Source organism: Equus quagga, chromosome 13, assembly GCF_021613505.1.
Source record: "Equus quagga isolate Etosha38 chromosome 13, UCLA_HA_Equagga_1.0, whole genome shotgun sequence".
Lineage (NCBI taxonomy): Eukaryota > Metazoa > Chordata > Mammalia > Perissodactyla > Equidae > Equus > Equus quagga.
In genome coordinates this window covers 52,046,803-52,073,506 of record NC_060279.1, presented here as the reverse complement: position 1 = coordinate 52,073,506, position 26,704 = coordinate 52,046,803, and the positions used below count along the sequence as shown (strand labels likewise).

The following is a 26,704-nucleotide window of genomic DNA, read 5'->3' as shown; positions in this document are numbered from 1 at the left end:
TTTCCTTTTTTTGACATTTGATTTTCTTTTTTGTGAGTATTATACCCCGTGCTCTTGCTGATCTGGGGAAAGTTCCCCCAGGGTGAAGATCAGGAAACCCCCTTTGCAGGCTCAGACTCTGTCGCTTGATGGCTGTGCCATTCAAGCACCTTCGTGCATCAGTTTCTTCATCTACTTCCTAGGGGCAGCAATGCTTGCCTTCAGGGTACAGAAAGATCTAGAATAGTTTCTTGTAATGTCCTTGGAAATATAAGCACTCCATTGTATGGATCTTTCTGGCTGTGTGAAGGAAGCATTTCTAACCTGTCTGTGCCTCAGTTTTCCTGTCTATAAAATCTGGATAATAATAGGACCTTTGTCTTGGGGCTGATTTGTGAATTAAATGAGTTAATACACCAGGAGTACAATACTTGACACACTGGGAGGACTCAGTAAATGTTACCAATTATAATCTATGTTGAATCCTTATGATCTGTTAATAGCGCAACCATTAATGCTTGCCTGGGAGGGGTGGTGGTAGAATCTTAGCATGGCAGGGCTGTAAGACCCTTGTAGAAGTCACTCCCCTCACCTAGATCTGGCAGATTGAGGCCCAGAGCAAGAAAGATTCAACAAAGACCACCCAGCCAATTAGTGGCTGAAGCAGGACTAGAACACAGTTATTTTAATGTTGCCCCACAAATATTTCTTCCCTCACCTGTTGTACGCCCTGAATGTCTGCCATTTGAGTGACTTCTCATGGTTTATAAAAGTCTCCCATGGACTAGCAAACCTTCTTTCCCTGGTGCAAACATGATCACCCTGCAGCCCTCCATACAGAGCCCAGGGGAGAGCCAAGCTGTGTCCAGGGCATGTAGGAAATGGTCCTCTCCCAAGTGTAGAGGCAGCCTCCTCTCCTTGACCCAGGGCATCCTGAAGGCTCTGCGAAGGGGACAGATGCCAGTTCTTCTCACTATACACAGTCTTGAAAGACATGAGTGAACCTGAGTGCCCCCCACCCAGATCCCCAGGCAGCCTCCTGCCCATTCCAGTGTCCCCAGTCTGGTAAGAGCACCTCTGCTACAAGTATAAACTTCCCAGTCCAAGGCAGGGCCTGACTGCAGGACACGTCTCCTTGCTTAGCTTTGAGTGACTCAGGAGTTCTTTCTCCCCACTCTACCCAGGTGCTCCCAGGACGCAGTGATGGGGGAGATGCTCTCAGAATTCCTTACCAACAGAAAGGAGAACATGCCTCTCAAGTTTTCCGAAGATTGTCTTTACCTAAATATTTACACTCCCGCTGACTTGACGAAGAAAAGCAGGCTGCCGGTAAGTAGTGGATACCACTGGTCAAGGCTGGTGAGTTCCAGCCCTCCAGGATCTTCTGGTGGAGACTGGAAGAGGATGAAGGCAGTTTGGGGTGGGGCCACAAGCCAGGGCTGTTTCAGGGGCCCCAAGACTTGTTTTACCCACCACAGCCAGACCATGTGGCCACAGGGAACTGCAGGGGATGAAAACTTTTCCTTTCTTGCTTTCTAGGTTCTTTGCTTGGCCTATTAATTGAATTGAAACAAGTGAGACTAACGGGAGGAATACAAATTTAATTTCGTACATTCCGGAGTTCATAAAAATATAAGACTCAAAAAAATAACCAAAACAGCAACATTTATACCTTTTAGACAAAGAAATACTAGGGAGGATTGGACAAAGCAAAGGGTTTTAGGTTAGGGTAACAAGTTAAAGAGGAACTGACAAAGGTTGTTTACACAGCCTTCTCAGCCTTGAATTCCCCATCTCTGGTGATCAGGATGCCTTTCCCCCTCCTGGTGCAGGGAGGGTACCCTTCACATGGGACATTTACTTCCTGCTTTCAGGAGACAAAAGAGGGTTAGAGTGTCCTTCTTGCATTGGCTGTTTCTTCAATAAGCTTAATTCAAAACAATCAACGTACCAAAATTTTTGGGCAGCACATTCTACTCCTCTTAATGTTAGTTTCCCCAAGTGACAGACACAGGATATTTGGAGGAATTGGCTGTACATTTATAATGCACATATTAATTTTTCCAGTTCTCTCAGGCTAATAGAAGGATAAGAATGGTTACCATTAGTTGCTGGCTTAGGAATATGATATCCTGAGAAGATAAGACATAAATTCCAATAACATTAGAATGGAAAGAACCTTAGAGATAAGCCAACAACTCAATCCTTCCTTTACAAATAGGGAAACTGAGGCCCAGAGAGGAAAATGGGAGGTCACATGGGAGGGTTGGTAGACAAGAGCACGAGTCTTCTGATCTTCAAACCTGTGCTCTTTGATACAGACCAGGAAATCAAGCCTGTGTGTGGCCTGTCCTCAGCCACAAAGATCATTCTCTGACAGTGCCCCCTGGCAGAACTGTGGAGGCAGAATCTGGGTCAATCCAAGAAGCATTTTCCTTTGCCTTTGGCCAACTCTCTGGGACCTTGGTGTAGCTAATTTCCCTCCCTAATTGTCTTTGGCATCGCCTCATGACCCAGTGAGTCAGCATTTCCTGGATAAAGGGAGGCCCAGAGATGGAGCAGGCTTCCAGACTCAGGCTGGAAGGTGGGGAGGGTCTGCTGGAAAAGGAGGGGATCCCTGGGGTAGAGAAGGGAGGGGTGTGAGCACCCAGCCATCTCCCAGGACACACCTGACGTGATGCCCAGGAGTGGAAGAGGACGTCCATGAACTTGTGACTAGAAGACACACTGTACGTTTGGCTCAAAGAGGTGAAGACAAAAGTTTACTCAGTCTTTCATTCATTCATTCATTTATTTCTTCTTCTAAGATGTGCCCAGTGCCCTCATATACATAGCTGGTCTTGGGGGTTAGGAGGAAGGAGGAACATACAATGGCTGCCAAGCCGTCCCTGACTTCGAGGGTCTTACCGTCTGGGCTGCACAGACAGAGGCTAACTTCAGCAAATCTCTGCTGCCCCGACCGTGGCTCAGCCTTCACTCAGAAATGACTCAGACTCAGCCCCTCCACCTGGAGGCAGGCGGGGATCAGAGGTGTGGGAAGACAGGGGCTCTGGACCTGCAGGCAGGAGACCTCTAGTTATGGACACAGTTCCCGGAACTAGAGTCTCTGCTGAAATCCTGGTTCTGCCTTTTACTAGCTGAGACACCTGGCTCTCTTTCCTCAAATCTGGGATATTCACATAAGAGTGTTCAGTGATGAATATCCAGCTCTGTGTCAGTGCCTGGCAAGGTACACAAGTCAAGCACTCCTGACACATTAATTAGAGTTGAAGGGGTTGACCCATAAGAGGCAAGCAGCCAGTTGTTTGACAAGCAGAATGGATTTATTTAGGAATGGCAAATAAATGCAATTCAGAACATGAAATCTATGGCTGACCTTGTGCAAATCCAGAGAAACAAAGGAGAGAAACGTTCTTTTAGAACTGGGGAGGGCCTGTTGTAAACAGAGTCCATTGGAGGAGACTGGGCTTTTGAAGTGCAGTGTCTTTTCCTTTGCTGAGTTATGGCCGTCTTTCATCGGCTGAGGTCTTGTTGGGAAAGCAGGAATTTCTTATTTCTTCTGCTGGGGTAGTAAGCAATGTCACTTGCTGTCGGAGATGCAGGGTATGCCTCTTCCTGTTGGGGTCTGTAGTGTTCGTTGAGTGGCACCCACATGAGAATTCTCCATTCTGGCCCTCTGACTCCATTTCAAATGAGGTTTCTGTTTATGAATTTTCACATTTCCCCTTTTGATCAAGATTTTTCTCTGAAATCATTGGTGATCAAGAGTCAGGTTGTTCTGAATTCAGTGGCCTTTTGTCCCTCCATGCCAGGAAGGACCTTTCTGGGTGTTGTGTCCCACATCAGACGGAAAGTGAACAGACTGCAAACTTACTGTGGTCTCACTCGAGAACAAGGAGGTGTAGGAGGGAGATTTATCAGGCATTTCCCACCCAGGTCTGTGTGTGTCCTTCTGATAGGCCTGGTCTTGACATCTTGAGAAGCTGTCTCATCAGATGTCATCTCCTTCCATTTGGGAAATCTGTACCTTCAGGTTACCAGGTAGAGTGCAGGTCCACTCAGGACTTGGTGCTTTCTTTAGAGGCGTCACATGAACCCAGGAGCCTATTCCCTGGAGTTTGGCAGCACGAGAGTTAGTTATTAATGCCTGATAGAGGCCTTCCAGCAAAGTTGAAGAGAGTATCTCTGGAGGTGTCTTTTCCAACAGAGGAAATCTCCAGATTGCCAGGTGTGATGCTTAAGGTCTTCACCCCCTTGGAGCGCAGTGTGAAAAGATTGCTCTACCAGAGCATGGTTATTTTTGATAAATGCAGTTATGCCTTTCAAACATTGATGTATATCTCCTTTTATCAGCTCCAGATCAAAGAGTCAGGGACCAGGTGCATTGGCCATTCTGTGACTGTCTCAAAGGGTGAGGGTTTATGAGTTCCAATGGGGGTGGATCTGAGACTTAGAAGGACCAATAGTAATGCTTTGGGCCAAGGTATTTGGAAAGTCTCTGCCAATTTTGCCAAGGGAATCTTCATAATGCTGTTAGTGCATTCAACTAAAGCAGACAATTGAGGGTAGAAACACAGTGAAAGTGTAAAACCAGCAAAAAAGCAGAGCCTTTTTGAAGCACCTGACTGGTGAAATGGATTCTCCATCACTATAAACTCAAGAGGGGTTGCCCAGGTAGGAATAACCTTTTCCAAAAGGACTTCAGCCATGGAAGAGACAGCAGCCTGTCTACAGAGGAAGGCTCCACTCCAGTGAGGAAACTTGCAGACATGACTAAAACATATTTATCCATGACATAGGAGCAACTGTATGAAATCCATCTGCCCAACCTCCAAAGGCCTTTTAGGCACCTTAAATGTCTGAGAGCAGTGCAAACGACCTTTTCTGGATCATGATTTGGACAAGTGGAACAAGTGAGACACATGCTTTTTGCAGACTTATTAGTATTTTCCCACCAATATTGATGCATGAGTGCTATCATTTTGTTGGTGGACCAATGACTCAATGCATGTACAGTGGTTAGGAATGGGAGTCTCTGGGAGGACTGGGGTGTAATTTGGCCCACACCAGTGCTTTCTCTTTTTATCAAATGAACAATTGTTGAAATTCCAACCTTGTTTTTCCTTTTCTGGGGCTGATTGTTGGGCTTCTCTGCAGAAACGAGAGGTTCAAAATAAGGGCTGGATAGGTTCAAAATACAAAGAGAGTACAGCTCAAGATCCAGGAGAAAACTTTCCCTTAAACTCTATCATAGGTGAGAAAGCAGCAAGGTCAATGGGCTCTGTGGGTACTGCACCTGTTTGCCCACCAGCCTCGGAGTTGTTGGGGTCTTCTCTGGATGCCCATATGGGTCACCAAATACTATTGATCTAAAACAAATAAACAGCCAGTTATTTTACCAACAGAATAGGTTTATTCAGGAAGAGTAAAGATTTGCAATTTGGGACACGTGGTCAATGGCGAACTCTGTGCAAGTCCAAAGAAAGAAAGAAGAGAAATGTTCTTCTATGAAGTTGAGAGGGGCTGTTGTAAACTAAGAGTCCATTGGTGGAAACTGAGAGTTCGAAGTGTAATGGCTTTTCATTGGCTGAATTATGGAAGTTTCTTATTGGCTGAGCCATTGCTGAGCAAGGAGGAATTTCTTCTTTCCTTCTGCTGGGGAAGTAAGTAATATCACTTCCTGTTGCCGACGCAAGGTATGTTTCTTCCTGATTGCTGCTAAGTGGCAGATTCATGAGAGTTCTCCCTTTGGGCCTCCCAACTCCATTATAAATGAGGATTATGTTTATTAATGTTCATAAAGAAAAGATCTTACTCCCACCCTAACAGCCAACCTACTGCACCATGGTCATTGGCTGCCGTGTGCTGGGTGACTCCCCACGTGGCCTCTGGAACCAGACTGCCTGGATAGAAGCCCTGTTTCTACCACTTACTAGCTGTGTGACCTCAGGCACATTAAGGGCTTCAGTCGCCCTATCTGTTAAATGGGCCAATAGTAGTCTCTACCTCATAGATGGTTTATTTTAAAGTGCTTACAACAGTACTTGGCACATAGTTCTTATTACACGTTCCTTTTTTTACTAATAAAATTATTACAATATTATTATTTTAGCGACTCTAACTTCCTTACTGTGTGAGCTCTTTAAAAGCAAGAACCATATGTTGTGAGTCGTTGAGTCCACTATCTGCTCGATTTTTAACACAGTCCCTGGCACATGGTATGTTCTCAGAGCATGTTAGTCAAATGATTGAAGGTTTGTGAGAGGAGGAGGCTTTTAGGCTGGGCTTTGGAGGATGAGTGAGAATTAGAGACCCAGAGGAGGCAGAGGGAAGTCATAACAGGAAGACATACCACCGGGACATGTGTGCTTCTTGAGATAATCATTCATGTGTGAGAGAAATTTAATTCACCAAATAAGAGGTAACTAAGATGAAGCTGAAGTACTGGGCTGTGGTGTGCAGAGTATGCTGAGCTGGGTGAGGGTCCAGGCATGAGGGTGATGGGAGTGTTGGGAAGAAGATGACACCCTCAGTCTTGGCTGTTCCCATGATGATGTTCTCAGCATGAAGAGCCCTGGAAAGAGAAATCACCATGGCTGAAGAGACAAGGCAGGGGCAACGAGGATTCATTGAGTAGGGTGGTGGCCTGGGCCCAGCTTGGAGAAGGGGGGAGCAGAGCTACAGGCTGCTCCACCTTTGCTGGGGACTGGTAAATTCAGGCCTCGTTGACTCATGGACAAGAGGTAGGCAACCAACCCAGACAACCTCTTAAGATCCTTCTCAGCTCTATATCCAGTATATCTTCCTCCCTGTCCAGGTGATGGTGTGGATCCACGGAGGTGGTCTGATAATAGGTGGAGCATCATCCTATGATGGGCTGCCCCTCTCTGCCCTTGAAAACGTGGTGGTGGTGACCATTCAGTACCGCCTGGGCATCTGGGGATTCTTCAGGTAAGATATTGAACTCTCCTCACTGCACATTGGCCCCCAAAGCAAGGATGCTAGGACCCAATTCTGGTCATGTCAGACCTTAAGGGAATCTTCGCTAAATTTCTAAGTAATGCACTCAGGTCCCTTCACAATTGGGACCCACCTCCTTTCTCATTCTCCACCAACACTGGTCATACCTGCTTATGAAGTTTTGTATATGCTGTTTCCTCTGCCTGAAATGCCTATTCTGTCTGACAAACTCCTATTCATTCTGCAGGGTCCAACTCAGGTGTTACCTCCTATGAAATAGTCAACTTCTCCTTTTCACCTGTGCTGCCCCAGCACATTGCAGCCTCTAAAGTGACAGTTAGCATGCAGCACAGCAGTTAGAGTCTTACACATCTTACCTCATGGGAAAGGAAGGCAGGAGCAGACTCGTAGTGGGAGCTCAATGAATGCTTGTGAGTGAAGGAATGGCTGGCTAGGGCTGGGAAGTTTTTGCAGCATTTGATCCCAAAGAATAACCCTCCCAGGGAATGTCAGGTCCTCTCATCCCATTTCCTTCTTCATTTAGCACATTCATAAGTTAAGGCTAGAGTCTTCACCATAGAGTTTCCATGGAAACATGAACACAGTTCCGGTGGGCCTTTCTGAATGCACTCACCCCAGCATCTCTGACCCTGAGATGGATGATGGGTGGGCTGGGGGAGGGGTGGGCTACTCCCTAGGAAGAGCTATGGAGCTGGAGGAGGGTTATCCCATGTGAATCACGTCCAAGGATGTATTGCCTTCATTGAGACCACTCATCCTTTTCACCTATGGCCTGTTTCTCTGCTCCCCTTTACAATAAAACTGCTACATTAGCCCTTCCCAATTCCTCTCCTCCCAGTCTCTCCTCTACCCAGACCAGTCAGGTATTGACTCCGACCAAACCACCAGACTGTTCTGCTTGAGGTCACAAACAGCACCCAGCTCTTGGCTCAACCTTGGCAAACATCTGCACAGTCTTGGCAGCATCCACACACAATTGCTCATACAGTTTGGAAGTGATTCCTCTCTGGGCTCCTGGCCATCTCCTACCTCACGCACTGCTCCTTCTCCGCTTCTTCCCTGGACCTCCCTCATCCCCATCCTCGGGCCTCTGTGTGTGTCTCCCTCTCCGTCTCCACTCCCGCCCAGAGTGACCTCAGAGAGCACTTTCACAGCTCACTCCTTTTAGCTCCGGCTTCTCCTTTGAAACCCAGAGGCACATCATCATCTACCTCCTGCTGTCTCCACTGGACGTATCAAGGGCACATCACAATTCACATGGACGAAATTAACCCTTGACTCCCACTGCCCCTCCCCCAAATAGTGCTCCTACTTTCCCCACAGCACGCCATGCTCAACTGCTGCAGCTCCATCCTTTCAGTTGCTCAAGATAAAGACCATGTTGTCAGCCTTGACTCTTCTCTTTTTCTCACATTCCACATTCAGTGAACCAGAAAATCTCTGGTTCCACCTTAAGATTCATTCAGAATCCAGCTACTTCTCACCTCCACCCTTGCACTGACTCTAATCTAAGCCCTCTGTGCCTCTTGCCTGGATTATTAGTAACAACCTCCACTTTTATTATCCTGCTACTTTTGTACCCTATCTGATCCACACAGTAGCCAGAGTGATCATTGAAGACATAAATGGAATCAAGTCCTTCCCCTGCGGTGACTTCCCTCCTTACTTACAGTGACATCGATGTCCTTGCCAAGGCCCACAGGACTGTCTCTAGCTGCATATCTTACACTCACACTTTGTTCACTGGACCCCAGGGCCTCTTCCACCTAGAATTCTCTTCTTTGGATATTTGCATGGCTCTTGTGCTGTTTCATTCAGCTCTCTACTCAAATATCACAGCCTCAAAGAGGTCTTCCTTGGTCATGTGATGTGAGATAGGACCCCAATGTCCCACCTCTGCCATTTCCCTTACCAGGTTTTATTTTTCCTGAAAGCACTTTCACTACCTGACATCATATTCTATATTTATTTATTTGTTTATTTGTTTATGATCCATAGTGTGAGCTCTGTGTAGTCAGAGGTTTGCCTGTTTTGCTCTCAGATGTGCTCCTTGGTTCTTAGAACAGTGTTTTCACATAGCAGATGCTCAATAAATAGATGCCAGAGGAAGGAACATACAGCCCACAGCGCAACAATGCTACAGGAGAGGAAGGCAGGTGGAGACCCCTGTGTCAGGGCTGTGGAAACCCCATCTTATTCCAGAAGGCTCGCCTAGAGTGTACAGCCCCATCTGTGGTCCTGAGGGCCCTGCCATGATGTCTCTGCTCCCAGCCCACTCTGTTCTCTTACTCACAGCACAGGGGACGAACACAGCCCAGGAAACTGGGGTCTCTTGGATCAGGTGGCCGCACTGCGCTGGGTCCAGGAGAACATTGCCAACTTTGGAGGGGACCCAGGCTCCGTGACCATCTTTGGAGAGTCAGCAGGAGGTAGAAGTGTCTCTGTTCTTGTAAGTGTTCCTGGTTCTGATGTGGTTTCTGATGGGACCCTTGGAGACCAGTCTAGTCATGGGCTCCTTTATTTACAAGACCTAGATGTAAGGTTGACCCCACTCTTCAAAGCTCCAGATGGTGTAGAGCTAATAGCCAAGCTCTCCTTGGCCCCTAGGAAGATCAGAGCTCAGCTTAGCGTCCAAGGGGCGTAACAATCTCCAGTAGCAGCTGCAACAATGACATTCCTCCTCTTCTCACTTGGTTGAGCTCTCTCTCTCTCCTTCCTAATAATTTTGACATTAGGACTTACCTTAATTCATTTGGGAAGTATGTATGGGTATAAACTATTAATAAGAAGAGGCAAGCCTGGGGCCCGCCAGGTGGTGCAGCTGTTAGGTTTACACATTGCGTTTCAGTGGCCCAGGGTTTGCCAGTTTGGATCCCAGGTGCAGACCTATGCAGCACTTGTCAAGCCATGCTGTGGCAGGCATCCCATATATACAGTAGAGGAAGATGGGCACGGATGTTAGCTCAGGGCCATTCTTCCACTGCAAAAAGAGGAGGATTGGCGGCAGATTAGCTCAGGGCTTATCTTCCTAAAAAAAAAACAAAACAAAGTTAAAGAAGGGGCAACCTTAAGAGTTGGGCAGAGTGTCACTGTTTGGCTTGAAGCCAGATCTATGTGTCAGGGGGACACGAGCACTAAGAACAGGTCAGGGGCCTCCTCTGAGGGGTTCTGATGTCTTGACCATGCCCAAGAGGGAGGGCAGCAGTCTCTGGGCTGAGGGATGAGCTGGGCTGGGGGAAGCAGGTAAGAGGGAGGAGGGGTCAGAAGGTGGGATGGGGAGGGATGGGACAGGGGATGTGTGACACGTGACCTGGGAGCCTGGGTTGTCTTGCTGATGGGGGGTGCTGAGGGAGACACTGAGGGAAGAAAGGATGGAAAACCAGGTTAGAAGATGCTAGGAGGGGTGAGGAGCCCTCCAGCTGCCTCACTGTTGAGCAGAGGGTCAGTGCTATTACTGTCCTTTTAAAACAAGTATCGGTTTCATAGTTGATACTCAGAGGAAAATGTTTTTCTGTCTTATAAAGTGGAGCAAAAGCAAAAGCACTGATAACCTCAGAGAAGAAAACAATCATCCAAAATCCCGTTATCCAGGGATACTCACCACGGACACTTTGATACGTATTTTTCTAGTATTTTTACCTTGACTCGCCCCATCTATCTATCTATCTCTTTGTCTACCTAGGAGTTTTTAGACAAAAATCTTCCTTAGCATTATAATATAACATAAATAACTCTCTAAACATTAGCCACTCTTCATAACTTTTTTTTTATAGTCGTGTACTATGCCATGGTAAGAATGAAAAATATTTTCTTTACCTAAACTCATAATATTGGAGCCTTGGTTTATTTCCAACTTTTATTATTATGAATAGAATGAACGTTCCTAGAAATCATTGTGTGCCTCCAAGATCCACTTCCCTAGGGTATATTCTGAGTAATGGAAATGCAGAATCAGAACTGTGTCTTTAAAGTGATGCTAGGACTTTCTCAGAGTCTTCCAGACACTTTGGATTGTTATAATCAGCATGTGCCACTCACTTCCTGTTCTGTCCCTCACTCTGCGCTCCTGGCTCCCTCCAGCTGAGGGAAGTTTTCTTGGAGAAACCATGTCCTAGGGTCAGCCTGGGGAACAGGCCAGGCCAGGTGGAGACCTGTCATGTCCACTGAGCCCCAGGGTCGCCAGGGGAGGGGCCAGGGCAGAGCTGTGGATGGGTGTAGCTCCTGAAGACCCCTCCTGTGAGCATAAACTCTCTTCATCTCCACTCTTGTCCCAGGTGTTATCTCCACTGGCCAAGAACCTCTTCCACCGGGCCATCTCTGAGAGTGGCGTGGCTATCTCTTCTGCCCCAGCCAAGAGGGACTTAAAGGCCATGGCTCAGGTGGGTCTCAACTGGACCACCCCTGCACCCTTAATCTGCTCCGCTGGAGTCTTGAGGGGTCTTTCTTGCCGTGGGATCCAGCTGACATCCACAAGGAATCACAGAAGTGAGAATGGCTGAGTGGGAAGGGCAAGGAGACACCTCACCCAACTTCCCAATTATCCAGCTGAGCAACCTGGGGCAGAGAGAGGAAGCAGTTGGCCAAGGTCAGAGAGTGATGGGGCAGAGCTGGGACTCAAGCATGTGACTCTGGACTGCCAGCTCGGAGCACTGTCCACGGACCACACTTCCCAAAGTGTGTCAAGGTGGGGTGCCCAGCCAGACAGTGGGCAGTGGACTGTGACTTTGTGTTGTGGCTCTCAGGGTCTCAGTTCTGCTGAACCCGCGTGCAGTATGTGATCTTCCCTGAGGGCATTGTGGCTGGGGGTGGTTCCTGGAGGATTCGTTCATTCATTCACTCAACAAATAATTTTGATATAGCCAGACATCTAGCAACCTCTAGTAGCTTCTTGTATTGGAGGAGATAGAGTAATGATTACATAATCACACAGATTATAAACTAATAAAATGTCAACTGTGACAAGAGCAATAAAGCAGAGGTATCTGATGTCACAACAGGATCCAAGAGGAGCCCAGTGAGTAGGGGGAGGTTATCAGGAAATGAGTCTTGAAAAAAGTGATCAATGAGTTGAGATCAGAGGGATGAGCAGGAATTTACTTGGTGAGAAAAGAATATTCCAGGAAAAGGGAACACTATGTGCAAATGTCCTGTGACAGGAGAAAGTATCTCAAGTGAGAGAGAATGAGAAAGGCTGGAGTGGCCAGAGCAGAAGGAGCAGAGGGAACCTGGAGTGAGCTGAGGATGGGGACATTGTGGGGGCCATGCTGCACAGGACCCTGGTGAGGACTTTGTCTTTATCTGGAGACTGTTAGGAAGCCAAGGAAGAGGGAGCCACAGGAGGCTCTTCTGAGGAGAGCCTGCTGGAGTCGGTGATGTGGAGCGTTTACGTAGGGCTGTGAGAGCTGGTTTCCAGGAGCAGTGGGGGCAGCAGCCAGACTTCAAGGGGCTGGTAAGGAGGAGGAAAGGAAAGGAAGACACCAAGAATTTTTAGAAATTTTGAGAATGTTTTTCAGAATTCTCTGTTCATAAACAACAGAAGCCCACTTGACCAGGCTGAGGTTGAGAAGGGAGAATTCATTTAAAGGAAACAGAGGTGGCAGAATTTCACTATCAAACAGGAATCAGAAACGGGAAAATGAAGTGTATCTAAGACCTTTATACTTGCTGTTTCTCGTTCTCAGTCATTCATCCTCTGTCTATAATTCTCTTTCCTCTCTTATTCTCTCTCTCTGTTTCTCTCTCTGTCTCTCTCCTCTGCTTCTCTCTGTGACTTTTTATTTATTCAACAAATATAGACTGAGCACGGATTCTGTGTCAGACACTGTACTAGGCTCTGGGGAGCCGTGCACACTCTCCACGGCCCCGCCATCAGGGAGCCTGTCTTCTCTCCTTCTGCATCTTCTCCTCTGGTCATGTTGTAAGTGATTTTCCCGAGGCCAAATGGCTAGTAAGTGGATGAGCTGAGATCTGAAGCAAGACAGAGTGATTCTGGACTCCGTGCTCTTAGCCCCACTCCTGCTGCCTCTCCTTAGATGTTCAGCTCTGAAATCGTCGTGCCCGTTCTGACAGACAAGGTAACAGAGACAGAGGCTGTGTAATTGACATGACTGGGACCAGGACCCACACCCACTGGTCTAGAGTGTTTTCTGCCACCCCTGCTGCCTTTAGAAATTGAGGTTGGGATGGAACAGCTCTTTATTGACCAAGAGAAGAGACATGGCTCTGAATTCTGCTGTCACCTGTGATCTCTGCAGCAAATTGCTGTGTTTGCTGGGTGTAAAACCACCACCTCGGCTGTCATTGTTGACTGCCTGCGCCAGAAGACAGAGGACGAGCTCCTGGAGACATCGCTGAAGATGGTAGGTTCATCAATTCTCATAGCCCCACAAGCCCCACTCCTTGTAAACTTGGCCCCAGCTTGACCATTTCAAGTATCCCCTTGGCCCAGAAAAACTTTGTGGGACAGTGTTGCACCCCGGGAGCAGTGTCAGCCTCTGAATCGGAATGGGGTATTTCTTTTTTCCTTTTTCATTATTTAATATGACAAACTTTGATAAAGTCAAGTAATAATGTAATAATCTCCCAGTTCTATCAAACCTTACTATTTTGGAACTCTTATTTTCAGATATATTTTTAAGAAATTAGACATTACATATTTCCAAAGGGAACTACCACTCTGCATTTTGGGTTAGGATATATTAAGAAAAAAGATTTTCAGGAAGGTTGTCACAATTTATCTTGGCTAATTTAGAAACTGTCTCAATTATACCTCAATGGTGGCCCAATTTTCTAGCTTTTTGGAGACTGCCTCAGTAGTGACTCTAGGATAACTATATGTCCACCCATTCATCCATTCAACCAGCCAACCATCCATCCATTCATCCATTCTTTCATCATCTTACTATCGGTCCATCCACCCATCCATCCAATTCATTCATATTGTTTCATCAATGTAATATCAATCCATCCATAACCTTCATTCATGTATTAACAATCATCCATGCATCATCCAGTACCATATATCTTCACTCCATCATTCATTCTTCTAAAATCATTGATCCATCCATCATCCATGTGCTAGTTATCATCCATCTATACACTTATCCATCCAATTCACTCATGCTCCATATATTGACCAACTCCATCCATCCATCTATCCATCCATCCATCCATCCATCCATGCTAGGTGTATGTGGTAGGGGGTGTGTTACAGGGATGGTGATGCAGACATGAATCAGATGTAGCCCCTGGTCAGAAAGAACTATCCAAGAGGAAACACATTATATGCTTCATGAGTTAAGTGTGGTGGAAGTAGAGAGAGGAGAAACATTTATTATAGTCAGCAGGGATGCTTCATGGAGATGGTGACATTGTAGGATTGATGGATGGCTATGGCAGTGGGTCATCACAGGGACAGACACCCAGAGAATATAGAATCTAGGGCCCATGACAACCATTATCTTTGTGGGTGAAGGATGTGAATGTGAGCCAGGAGTAGCCTGAGCCCCTGCACTCTCTGTCTGGACCTAGGGTTCCTGAGGATACTCCTGGGCCCCCAGGCACAGGCCTCTAGCACTGGACTCTGCTCTATTTCTATGGGTTGACTCCAGGGTGGCCTTGGGGCTTGGATCCTGGTTTCTCTATCTGAAATGAGGTGACCAATGTGTTCAAAGAATCAAAACACAACTGTTTTCTGATGCCTAGAAAGAGGTCAGTTTATTTCAGCAATTCTTACTGTTGCTAAAAGGACCCCGTTGTAAGGGGAAAGTTGGTGACTTTGAGAAAACCCGGAGAACCTAAGATCTCATAGTTTCCTTCTGAGATTGTCTGAGTCATGTGGAAGTGTTTCCATGATTATTCACTCTCCCCAATACACACACACACACACACACACACACACGCACCTGGTTGGTATGGCTACCACCTATAATAGAAGGTCACTCACTGCATACTGGTCAGAGCTTTTAGCTATAGTGTAACATTACACTCAGTGCAGCTTTGTGAACAAAGGAAAAAGAGAAATGTGTCTGGGGGATGAATTTACAAGAGCTTGTATGAGTTGGGACTATCAAAAGCAAATCTCATCTCAAATTGCCTAGAGCAGAAAAAGGAGTGTGTTGTGGCAGAATTGTCAGGTAACTGACTGAAAACTAAACTGCAGTTCAAGAGTAGAAGGCTTCAGGCTTGGCTGGACCCAGATGCACATATGATAGAATTAAGAATTTGTCTCCATCCATCAGCTTTTTACCTCTCAGTGTTGGCTTCACTGTCAGGCAAGTTTGTCCTCTGAGGAGGTTAAAAAACAACACTAGACTAGATTACCGTCCTATCAGCTTAGAAACCTTCTTTTCCAATAATTCCAACAAAAGGTTCGGGATAAACCCTATTGGACTGACATGAAGCATGCCCATGCTTGAATTAAACTCTGTGGTCAGGAAGATGGGGCACCACGGGCCCCATATAGAATCCTGGATTCATGGAGAAAGAGAGGGGAAGAGAGAGTTCCCCCAAAGGAAAATTGGGGTGTTGTTTCCTGGGGAAACAAGAGGGGAAATGGATGGAGGGCAGGGCAGGCACCACCACAGACATCCTCTCCAGAGCCCCCTTCCCCAACCTACACCTACACCCTGTGCTCACGCCCAGGGGAGCCCGGGTCCAGCTTTTCTCCAGGAAGCCTTCTCACCCATATCCTCTGCCTTTGTCTTCACAGAAATTTTTCACCCTTGATTTCCTTGGAGACCCTGGAGAGGTAAGGACCTTTGGCTTATTGATTACAGGTTTTAAGTCCTGATATCTTTAAACTCCAGTTAAATATGGATGAAAGAATTCCGCCTGTGGACTCACAGTAATTCCCTGTGTTCATATTGCTGAGGCCCAGAGAGGGACAGTGACTTGCCCATATAGGACAGCCATGAGGACCAGACACAGGACTGGAACCCATTCCCTTGCCTCCCAGTCCAGTGCTCCCAGTCATCAAGTCTGTTTCCACTTGGCCCAACCTACCCTCTCCTCGTGTTTACATTTTCTACTCCCAAAAATGCCCCCTTAATAGAAGGTTGGACTAGAACCTTCCACTATGAGGAGGTGGAGATAACTGGATAAGAGATTTCTTCAGGAGCCTTCACTGAGGAGCCCAGATCTCCTCCTGGAGGCTGCAGGGCTGGTTAGCTGTGCAAACTGCACTGTCTGCAGGGCCGTCAGGAAGGGAGCCAAGAGTCTCAGTCGTGAGGACTCCACCCTCATCTCAACCACGCAGGAAACTCCAACAGCATCCTCCCCATGTCTTTCTTCCTCCCCTCCTTCTTTCTAACATGTTACCAGGTTCAAGTGACATTATCTCTGCAATGTCTCACCTTCCTGTCCTCTCTGCTCTCTCCCTGCGGTTGGTAGCATTTAGCTTAAAAGGTGTGGTGAGGATTAGATGAGATTCATTCAGTCATTCAGCAAAGATTTAATTAGCACTTACTATGTGCCAGCACCTGATTCAGGAGGTGAGTATATAACAGCGAAACAGGCAAAATGAGAGGCAATCCCTGCCCTCCTGGAGTGAGGGAAGAGTCAATAAACAGACAAATAAAATACGTACTGTGTGTGATGATGGTCAGCATTAGGGTGGAAAAGTGATTGTGAAATGGGGCTGCAGTTTGCCAGTGGTTTGAAGTGACCTGACAGTGTTTGGAATGGTCCATGAAAAGGTGACATTCGATATGAATTCTGGCGGAGAAGACGAAACCAGCTGCCGAGAATGCTGAGGATGATTGCTCCAGGCAGAGGGAAGAGTAACTGCAAAGGTCCTAAGGTGTAGCTGTGCTGGAGGGAGTGAAGGACAGGGCGGAGGCTGAAAAGGGAATGGGAGGTGGGGGTGGTCCTTTACAGGACTTGGATTTTGATTCCAAGTGTGACTGGAAGTCATGGGAGGGTTCTGAACAGAGGAGTGAGTGACCTTGGATGTTACAAAGGGCTCATTGACAGCTGTGTTAAATGAAAGGTGGGGAAGGGGCAGAGCAGATGCAGGGACAGCAGCTGGGGCCCCCGGGCTGCAACAATCCCGGCAAAGAATCATGGCGGCTTGGACAAGCCCACAGCAGAGGAGGTGGTGAGAAGGACTTGGTGCCTGGATATTTTTAAGTAACAACTGACAGGAGGTGCTAGTGGACAGGATGTGGAGCATAAGAAGAAGAGAAGGGATGAATCAGGCCCCTGGGTTTCTGACCTGAGCCAGGGGATGCAGGAGCCCCACACAGGGCAGCCACCTGCAGCCACTCTGGACAGCGGCCATCACTGCCATTCCCACTGTTGCTGGTGTCCATCAGCCCCCACTGGACGCCGCCCTGATCGGGCCCTCGTGGTCTGTCTCCTGGACTTTCACTATCTTCCACCTCTACACTCCCTCCCACTCCCATGCCCCACGGCGCAGCCAGACTTACCCTTGTGGACCCAGGTCAGGGCATGTCGCCCTTTCTTAAAAGGCTTACCCTCCTTACGAGACAAGTCCCCTCACCTCCATGGAGTTACCCTTCAAAGCACATCTGAGTCCCTGCTCTGTGCCGGACATGGTGGAGAAAGTTGCTGCACCATCTGCCCTCTCTCTGTCCATGCCCCACAGCCTTCCTCCAAGCCAAGGGCTCCCGGGGTCTGAGGTTCCTGGGATTACTGCTACACATTGTCATCTCGGTCACTGTGCTCATGCCGTTCCCACTGTTTGGAATACTGTTCACTGCCCAGGCCCACTGCAGATGGCAGGCACCTCCCCTATGTGGGCTGCCCTGTGTCTTCCTTCCAGAATGAGCTGCTCCTCTAGGCAGCTTCCCACAGCAGCCCTTTCTGAACTGCACAGTCTTTCAAAGAGAGCAGTGGTGGCACCCCGATCCTTTGTTGCTATTGTTGGCCGTATTGCATTAGGATGTGGGCCCTTGTCCTGCTGAGTCAGATCACTTGACACAACTTCTGTGCAGCCAGAACTCACCCGTCTTCATTGACCCTTGCAGAGCAGATGTAGGTACCCAGTCTCAAAGCCTGGGGGTTGTCCACTTTCTCCTGCCATCCAGGGAGGAATATGACACATAGTACGCGGAACTGGAAATATGACACATGGGGCTGGTGTCTCTTTGAGGGATCTGTAACAACACCGTTAATGACTAGCATTTAATGTTTATCCAACCCTTTTCAGGTACTGTGCAGAGCATTTTGCAGTGTTCTATCATTTAATCCCCTCAACAACCCATCTAATAAATAGATGAGGAAACTGAGTGACAAACAGGTGAAATTACTTTCCTAGGTCACTAGCTAGTAAGTGGCAGAGCCAGGTTTCAAATCTAGGTAGTTTGGCTCCAAAACCCATGGTCTTAACAACTTCGGTGACCAAATATGAAATATAACTGTACCCAGAACCAGCTTCCCAGACGGTGACGTGTGAGTCAGGCCCTGCTGCATCTGTGATCATGTAAATATATTCCATCAAAGGTAACACCTAAAAGTAAGTCACAACATGAGCCCATCCCTGATTCTTTTATTTATTCCTGCTTTTCCTCTCCGATATGGAATCAAGTCTCAGTTTTAAGCACCGTGAGCGATGAGGAGCTCACTGTCTCCTCAAGGCAAATCACTTATCAAGAATAGCTCATGTTTAAATACAGACACATAGACACAGTCAACTGTCATTGATCGTGAATTCTGTATTTGTGAATTCACCTACTCACTGAAATTTATTTGTTACCCAAAATCAATACTCGGGGCACTTTTGTGGTCATTCGCGGACATGCACAGAGGGGCCGAAAGTGTGAGTCATGTGATGACATGTATGTTCCCATCTGAGATCCAACAAGGCAACACTCCGTCTTCTGTTTCGTGTCTCAGACTGTTAACATGGTCTATTTAGTGCCACATTTTTCACTTTTCTGTGCCTTCTGTTGGTGGATTCTCTGTTTACAATATTCCCAGGCATAGTGCTGAGGGGCTGTCTAGTGTTCCCAAGCACAATAACACCGTGATGTGCCCAACATGGGAGAAAGTCCGTGTGTTTGATGAGCTTCATTCAGGCGTGGGTCACAGCGCGGTCGGCTGTGCGTTCAGTGTTAATGAATCAACCCTGCAGCCCACCCAGAAAAAGGAGGAGGACATTTGCCGTGAGCCCCCTCTGGAAAGGCTAAAGTAACATCCATAGTGTGTGATGAAGCTGTGGAAAAACAGCTACAGTTGTGGATTCATGAGGTGATGATGATAAACTCATAGTGGATGGCACTGTCACAAGGCTGAACGACAAGGAAATTACAGCCATGTTAGTCAGGGCCCGGAAAATGTGGAGCCCTTCTAGACTGGTGCTTTATTATAAACAACAGTTACAGATAACTAATCATGTTTGTTAAATGTATATTACATAAGGTGTCTTTAAACACACACAAAACAGGGTTGATGAAAATGTGACCAGAGGCTCGCAGGAAACTGACCCTGTATTTCCCCTGGGAGCAGTGGCTCAGTGTTCGCTAATTCAGAGTTCACGGTGACTTACAGCCCTAAACCACCAGGAATAATGAGGACTGACTGTAGAGAGAGACACACATAGATATACATACACTTCAAATTTAAATGTCTGTAAAAATGTATATATACATATTTTTAAATATATGTATACATGTATATATATTTAAATATATATGCATACTTAAATATGTTTACACACATTTAAATATGTATACATATATAAATATGTATATATATTGTGTGTGTGTGTGTGTGTGTGTGTGTATATCAATTTGAGGGAGACTTTCCCAATCACCTTACCACCTCTAGCCCCTAGTGGAAGTTCTGCCCTCTGGGGTCATACAGACTTAGTCTCCTTTGTCGGGACCCTGAGTTCTGTGGTCACCACCATGGGCATGCAGGTCTGTGGTGCTGGCCGTGCTCTCAGACAGGCAGAGCAGGAGAGGCAGGTGTTTCCCCAACAAGGGAAGCACAACACTACACTCCCTCTTCCCCAGAGCCATCCCTTCCTGCCCGCTGTGGTTGATGGAGTGCTGCTGCCAAAGATGCCTGAGGAGATTCTGGCTGAAAAGAAGTTCAACACTGTTCCCTACATCGTCGGAATCAACAAGCAAGAGTTTGGCTGGATTATTCCAATGGTGAGAATGTGCTGGTCTCTAAGACTCACCTCCCCTGCCCTTCACATCACCTCTGCCATTTCTGGTTACAAGAACTCCTCCTTCCCCAGATCCCCCTTGGGGTCCATGGCAGCTGTCCCCTTCACACAAGTTGACATCTCCATGGAAACCTTCTCTGCGATGGCCCAACTGTCATCTGGATGGCGCAGCCCTGGGGATCCCTCTCCCCAAACACTCTCTAATTGTCCCCCAATCCAAGAATCCTGAAATGGCAATGCTGGGAGGGCCTGTAGAGACAATCCCTGGGCAGATGAGAAAACCGAGGCCTGGAAAGGGAAGGAGCTTGTGGGTGAAGGAGTGTGAGGTGTGGGGCCCTGCAGCCTCTCCCATTGGGTTTCAGGCCTTCATGGTTTCTCCATAAACCCCACACACGCTCCTGGTCATCCAACTGCAAAGATTCAGAAGAGCTCGCTTCCTCTCGAGTTACAATGACTGCTGAAAGCTAGGAAGGGCTGTCCCTTCTGTCTAAGATAAAGCTGACAAGAGTGTAAGTGGTGAGGACAGGCTTTATTCATTTATATCACTGCAGTGGGGAAAAGAATCCAGCGTGAACTGAGCTCAAGTCCCTGAAATTAAAGGCTGGAGCCTATTTAAAGGCTCCATGTGCTCCGGAAAAGGTTGTGGGATGGGAGGGTGGGTTTGTCCAGGTGATCAGGCTGCCAGAATTACTTAATTGGCGCCCACCCAGAGGAGAAACTAACTCGTCTCTTTATGACAGGAGGCAGTTGCATAGGTTGGAGCAAGGTGCCCAAAGAGGTTAGGTCTTTCTCCTTTCACAGGAACTGAGAGAGAGCAAAGTCATCCCTGAAAGTCTGCATTTGAAACAGAGGGCTCTCAGGTTTGAGGAAACAGAATTGGGTGGGAGATTTGCATCTCAAGGGCAGAGGAAGGGTTTGCAGTTGCCAGATTTCTAAAGTAACTGCTCTAAGAGAGGGTTCAGGGACCTATCAACCTTTCAGCAGGTGTGGCTGGAACAAACAGTAAATTCTCCTGGCAGCAGGGAGCTTTCTCGCGCAGGGGTTTTAAAGGGCACTGGGTCATCCTAAAGGCAGGCCCTTGAGCAGCTAGATGCCTTGATAGAGTTTGGTCAAGTCCCTTACTGCAGAGGTTTGGGTGGAGTTGTTATGTGCAGAGTTCTGCGGTTCTCACTTCAGAACAATTTCAGGGATTATACTGAAGGACCAAAGCCAGAGTGGCAGGATTCAGGGCTTCCTCAGCCAGCTGAGACAGGGAGGGTATTTGTGAGCTCTGTGTCCTCTGCCCAGAGCCCTCCACGTCCACACTAGCCTGGCTTAAGCCTTCCTTCTCTGTGGTGATGACCATTGTGTGGACTCTAGCTTGACATACGTATACACATATATACTGCAAAGAGCTGGACATCTACTTTATCCTCTTTGTGCTCCTTCAGTTTCTGGATATAATGGTCCATTTAATTCATTGAGTTTGCCCAACTCGTCAAAGACCCACCCCTGTCAAGACATGACAAGGTGACCTTCAGCCTTCATTGATTGGTCAAATGGACCCTTTATTTCTTCCTTCTAATTCCCAATGATTCACAATTGCTTAACCATTGTTTTAACAGATGCTGGGCTACCCACTCTCTGAAGGCAAGCTGGACCAGAAGAAGGCCACTTCACTCTTGTGGAAGTCCTACCCCATCGTTGTAAGAGTCTAGGAACTGGCTGAGGCCTAAAGAGAGGAAGGGCTTGCCCGAAATCACACACCAGTTGAATGGCAGAATGAAGACTGGGGCCTGAGGGTTCTAATCCCATTTTTCTGCCTTCCCCATCTGCTACCTGGGGTAGGGAATGGTTGCACGGGAATCCAGAGGTTCACCATCAATGCAAGAAGAGAAGCTGTCACTCACCAGAGGGTGGTGGTCACTTTCACTCTTGATCCATTTCAGCACATCCCTGAGGAACTGACTCCAGTGGCCATTGAGAAGTATTTAGGAGGGACAGACGACCCCATCAAAAAGAAAGACCTGTTCCTGGACTTGATTGGAGATGTGATGTTTGGTGTCCCATCTGTGACTGTGGCCCGTCTCCACAGAGGTGAGTTCCACAAGTTGGACAGCAAAGGGACACTGACCCCACTAGCTTCACAGTCTCTCCTGCCCACGCCAAGCATAGACAGATATGTGGAAATTGCTGAGGATAAAGCCTCCGAGGTGAATTCCATATGGCCTGGGGTGGGGCTCTGTCCTATTTTAGTTTCCACTGGAAGCCGACTCTGAGAGAATGATCTGAACGCAAGTAGTATATTTGGGAGGTGATTCCAGAAAACACCAGTAGAGGAATATAGGAGTGACATGGGAAGGGGAAGGAAGCCAATCCATGCTGCCCTGTCACGCAAGTATCCACTGTGGACACTGGAACTGGGGAGCTCTGGGAAACCTGCAGAAGACATTCTCAGGCTTATCTCGAGCCAAATGGCATGGGAGCTGGGGCATTTATCCTCCAACTCCCACGAGTCATTGGTTGAAGGCTGTTCTCAAGGGCTGTTAATTACCTGGCTCTTTGAACTACAGCACACATAGACAGAGTGTTCTCTAGTGGTCAAAGACCTCAGAGAAAGAGCTGCAGATGCCAGGGGTGGAAGTCAGGTTGGCATGCCCTGACACAGGGGATATGGTGAGGCACCAACAGCATCTGCTACAGGAACTCCTCACCTGGAATTATGGCTAGAAGTCAAATCTTATGGGCCTTGGATGGTTTCCAAGGTGAGCGCTAATCTCAACATAGTTTGTTAACTAGTGGACTGGGGATAGAGTGAAGTTAAGCATAGCATCATGAGAGTTGTCCAGAACCAAGAAAGACGAAAAGAGTAAGCAATGGGAGGTGAGGGGGCAGGTCATCTGGAGAATGTAAACGTCTCCCACTGCCTTTTGTCCATCCTGGTGTGTTCTGGCTCTACCACAGGACCTTCCACATTAACCCAAGGTTGTGTGGGTGGGATGTGAGGTTAGGGTGGATGAGCTCGCCTAGAGAGGATGGGTCCCTTCTGGGTGCCTTTATGAGGTCCTCACAGGACCCTTCTTTTTCTAGGAGCCCTCCTTCACCTAGTCTGCAAGCCAGGAAATGGTTCTCTGGTCCACTCCCCTCTCTCTAACTGTGCTGGGAGGGTTGTGAATTCAGGATGTTATCAGAATGATAAAAAGTAGCTACAGCTGACCTATTATGTCCCCAAGCACTCGGGACAGTAATGTACATGTGCTGGTTGCCGCTTCTTCCACCCGAGGGTCCTGATGAAACTCTTCAGCCAAGGGCTACCTGGGCTCAAATCTGTTCTTTCATAAACTTGTTCTTGCTTATTCCTGCATATCTGCTTTGTGGTATCCCTGTCTGCATCGTCTGCTGGTCCAGCTGAAGTGGACTTGTATTTTTCATCTGATATCTCATGACTTTGAGCTCAGGGTCTTTTGACAGGACCACACAGATTTTGTCAACGTCCTTCTTTCACTTGTGTATTTCTCTCATTGTCTCTTTGCTAAAAAAGAACTTTTCTGATATGAAATTTATATGTAGTAATATATAATATCTTACAGTTGTAGAAAGTTGTGAAAATATGGAACACATAAAGAAGAAACTGGATATCACTGGTAACCCCTCCACCTAGTAGTATCTGCTATAAATTTTTGATGTTTTCTTCTAACAATCTTTCTATGTCTTATATATGGTTTAAAAATTAATTTATATTATGTTTTTGTTCATAGAACATGATATTGTTGGTTTTTCCTCAATGTGAGTAAAACTCATAGAAAACATCCATCATTTCATGGATCAAAATTTATTTTAGTAGTTGGGGCTGGCCTGGTGGCGTAGTGGTTAAGATCACCTGCTCTACTTTGGCAGCCCAGGGTGCACAGGTTTGGATCCCAGGCACAGACCTAGCACCACTCACTAAGCCATGCTGTGGAGGCATCCCACACACAAAATAGAAGAAGACTGGCACAGATGTTAGCTCAAGGCCAATCTTCCTCACCAAAAAAGCAAAAAAAAAAAAAAGTTTTAGTACTCCTGTCCTATTGGATATTTAGACTGGCTGCTCACATTTTGATGCCAGAAAAACATTCTTCTCAGCCTTATTTGCATAAGTCTTCAGTCTCTAATAATTTTCCAGGGTTTGGTTTTTAGAAGTGAAATTGCTAGGCCGGGATGTAGGAGCATATTAAAGTTGGAGATACAGATTGTGAAATTGGTTTCCAGGGTTAAGAGGGTGGATTTCTTAATTCTCTCACCTGGTACCCTCAGACTACAAAATAAAAATAACACTGCCAATTGCATAAGCTCTTCCTCAACAAAAAAAAAAAAAGAAGAAGAAGAAGAGAGAACATCACACTGTTTTAATTTGCATATTTTTTATTCCTAGCTCTCTCTTTCCTTCTGCTTCTCTTGTTGCTCCTAATTGTTATCATCCAAATCTGTGCCTCACTTAACTTTGAAGACTTGTTTTGTGAGTGTCAGAATTGTATAAATCTCAGTGGTTTAAGGCAGAAATTAGAAAAAAAGATCTTTTGGGCAGCATTATGCCAAAAATAAGTTCTCTCATTCACAGAAGATCTCTCCTCTATGGCTGTGTTCTGAGCTCCTCTCTAAAACGTTTGGGTGGCAGAGGCGAGGTGAACCCCTCCTTTCAGGGAGCTCTGCTGACCTGGAAGCAGCTGTTTAACAGGTGGATTCCTGAACCGCAGGGGATTGCTTCTTCCAAACATCTCCTCTCCCCTAACCAAGGGTGCAATGATGGGGTGTGGGAGGCAATTAATAAATTATTCTACTTCTTCATGTCTGGATGGAATATATTGTTAATTTTGTGGACAAACATTTAATGATGTGAAGAAATGATTATAATATTTTCATTACAACATATTCAATATTGCCCCAATTTTACATACATAAAAAGAATATGTGGGACTGGCCCCATGGCCAAGTGGCAAAACCTCTGTGCTCTCCTTCCACGGCCAGGGTCCACAGTTCAGATCCCAGGCGCGGACCTACTCCACTCATCAGTGATGCTGTGGAGGCCTCCCACAAAGTAGAGGAGGATCGGCCTAGATGTTAGCTCAGGGTTAATCTTCCTCAAGCAAAAACAAAGGGATATATGCTAAAAATATTTATAGGTTTCTCTGAATGATGAGATTAAGTGATCTTATTCGTTTTCCTTTTTTCAGCACTTTCCAAATTTGTTATTGTGTCCAATGGGGCGAAATGTTGTAAAGTTTGTCCACCAGCCTGACTTGGGATATGACCCTTAAATCCTCTGTAGGCAATATGATCTATGCAAAGTGCTGATTTCCATGGCCAGGTGGCCCTTTGTTAGCCCTGAGGGAGTGGGGATGGGCAACTCTGGTGAAGCCATCAGCAGGAAAACTGACATCTCTGTGGCTTGCAGAGGGGCTGGTGGGAGAGGAGGCACGGGAGAGGAGGAGAGAGGCCAGGAGAGAAACAACTTTGTCCTTTCTCAGTCAGTGTGCTCTTCCATCACCCCATTGACACTCCCCAGGCCAAGGAGGAATCAAGACGTGTGAGGTGACAGAGAAAAAGGAAGGCTAAGGTTTGGTGCCCTGAGACACAGGAGATGGATTGTCTCATTTCTGCATATGTTTTTATTTGAATATTTGTGCTTTCAGACCAGCAACTTGGAGTTGCTTCATTTTTCTCAGAATAGGTGAGAAAAAACACTGGAAACTCTCAAAACTGGGCAGAACAGAAGACACCTATTGGGCTGCAGGGATTCTCCAAAGGAATGGAAACTATCCTGTTATCAATGAAATCTAGTAGTGTAAACTGTATGTTTGTAGGTGTTCTTGAGTGTGGATGCATCAGTAGGCAAAGGAGTTTATGTAAATTGACCCAGAGACCCTATAATGACAGTTATTTCTAATGGCTCTGTCTAGTGTTTCAACAGTCATTCATTCATTCCTTTAATTGTCATTCATTCATTCAACAAACAGTGGCTCAAATCCCATTCCACCTTCACCAGCTATGAGCCCTAAAGCAAGTCAGAGAACTTTTGAAACCACTATTTCTCTATTATGCTGATAACCAGGAGTTTCCTGCAGGGACACACAGTGTCCAGCATACACACACACTCACAATGGCAGCTGTTATTAATGTTGTTGTTGTGTACTCAGGACCCAGGTGTGCCACCAATTCCCTGAGTGCTCAGGGCCCCAAGAGACCTTGATACCATCCAGGTGTGCATCAGGTACAATGAACTGTGCATGAATCCATGTCTTCTCAGATGCCGGAGCCTCCACCTACATGTATGAGTTTCAGTACCGCCCAAGCTTCTCATCAGACACGAAACCCAAGACGGTGATAGGGGACCATGGAGATGAGATCTTCTCGGTCTTTGGGGCCCCATTTCTAAAAGGTGATCTCCCTTTGGTGACTACAAACTTGGGTTTAGGAGATCTGGGTACAAATCTCAGTTTGGTGGCCTTGGGCAAGTTATTCCTTCTCTCCAGTTCTTAGTTTCCTGAATTCTCTATAACAGGGTTGAACAAAAAGTGTCCCCAACCTTTCTCTTGCTGCACCGTGCATGATAGAGAATGTACGTCCATGTGCCCTCATTCATGGTGACTA

At 46.8% G+C, this 26,704-nt stretch overlaps 1 protein-coding gene across 2 annotated transcripts in view; it reads left to right on the top strand.

The window, feature by feature from the left end:
* Positions 1 to 26,704, top strand: part of LOC124250085 (liver carboxylesterase-like) — a 66,528-nt gene that overhangs the window by 5,458 nt on the left and 34,366 nt on the right. For both annotated transcript variants that reach the window (XM_046681840.1, XM_046681841.1), the window contains exons 3-8: positions 1,164 to 1,308; positions 6,797 to 6,930; positions 9,256 to 9,409; positions 11,235 to 11,339; positions 13,215 to 13,319; positions 19,938 to 20,078. In XM_046681840.1, the coding sequence (XP_046537796.1) occupies positions 1,164 to 1,308; positions 6,797 to 6,930; positions 9,256 to 9,409; positions 11,235 to 11,339; positions 13,215 to 13,319; positions 19,938 to 20,078 (784 nt within the window). The remainder of the gene's footprint in view (positions 1 to 1,163; positions 1,309 to 6,796; positions 6,931 to 9,255; positions 9,410 to 11,234; positions 11,340 to 13,214; positions 13,320 to 19,937; positions 20,079 to 26,704) is intronic.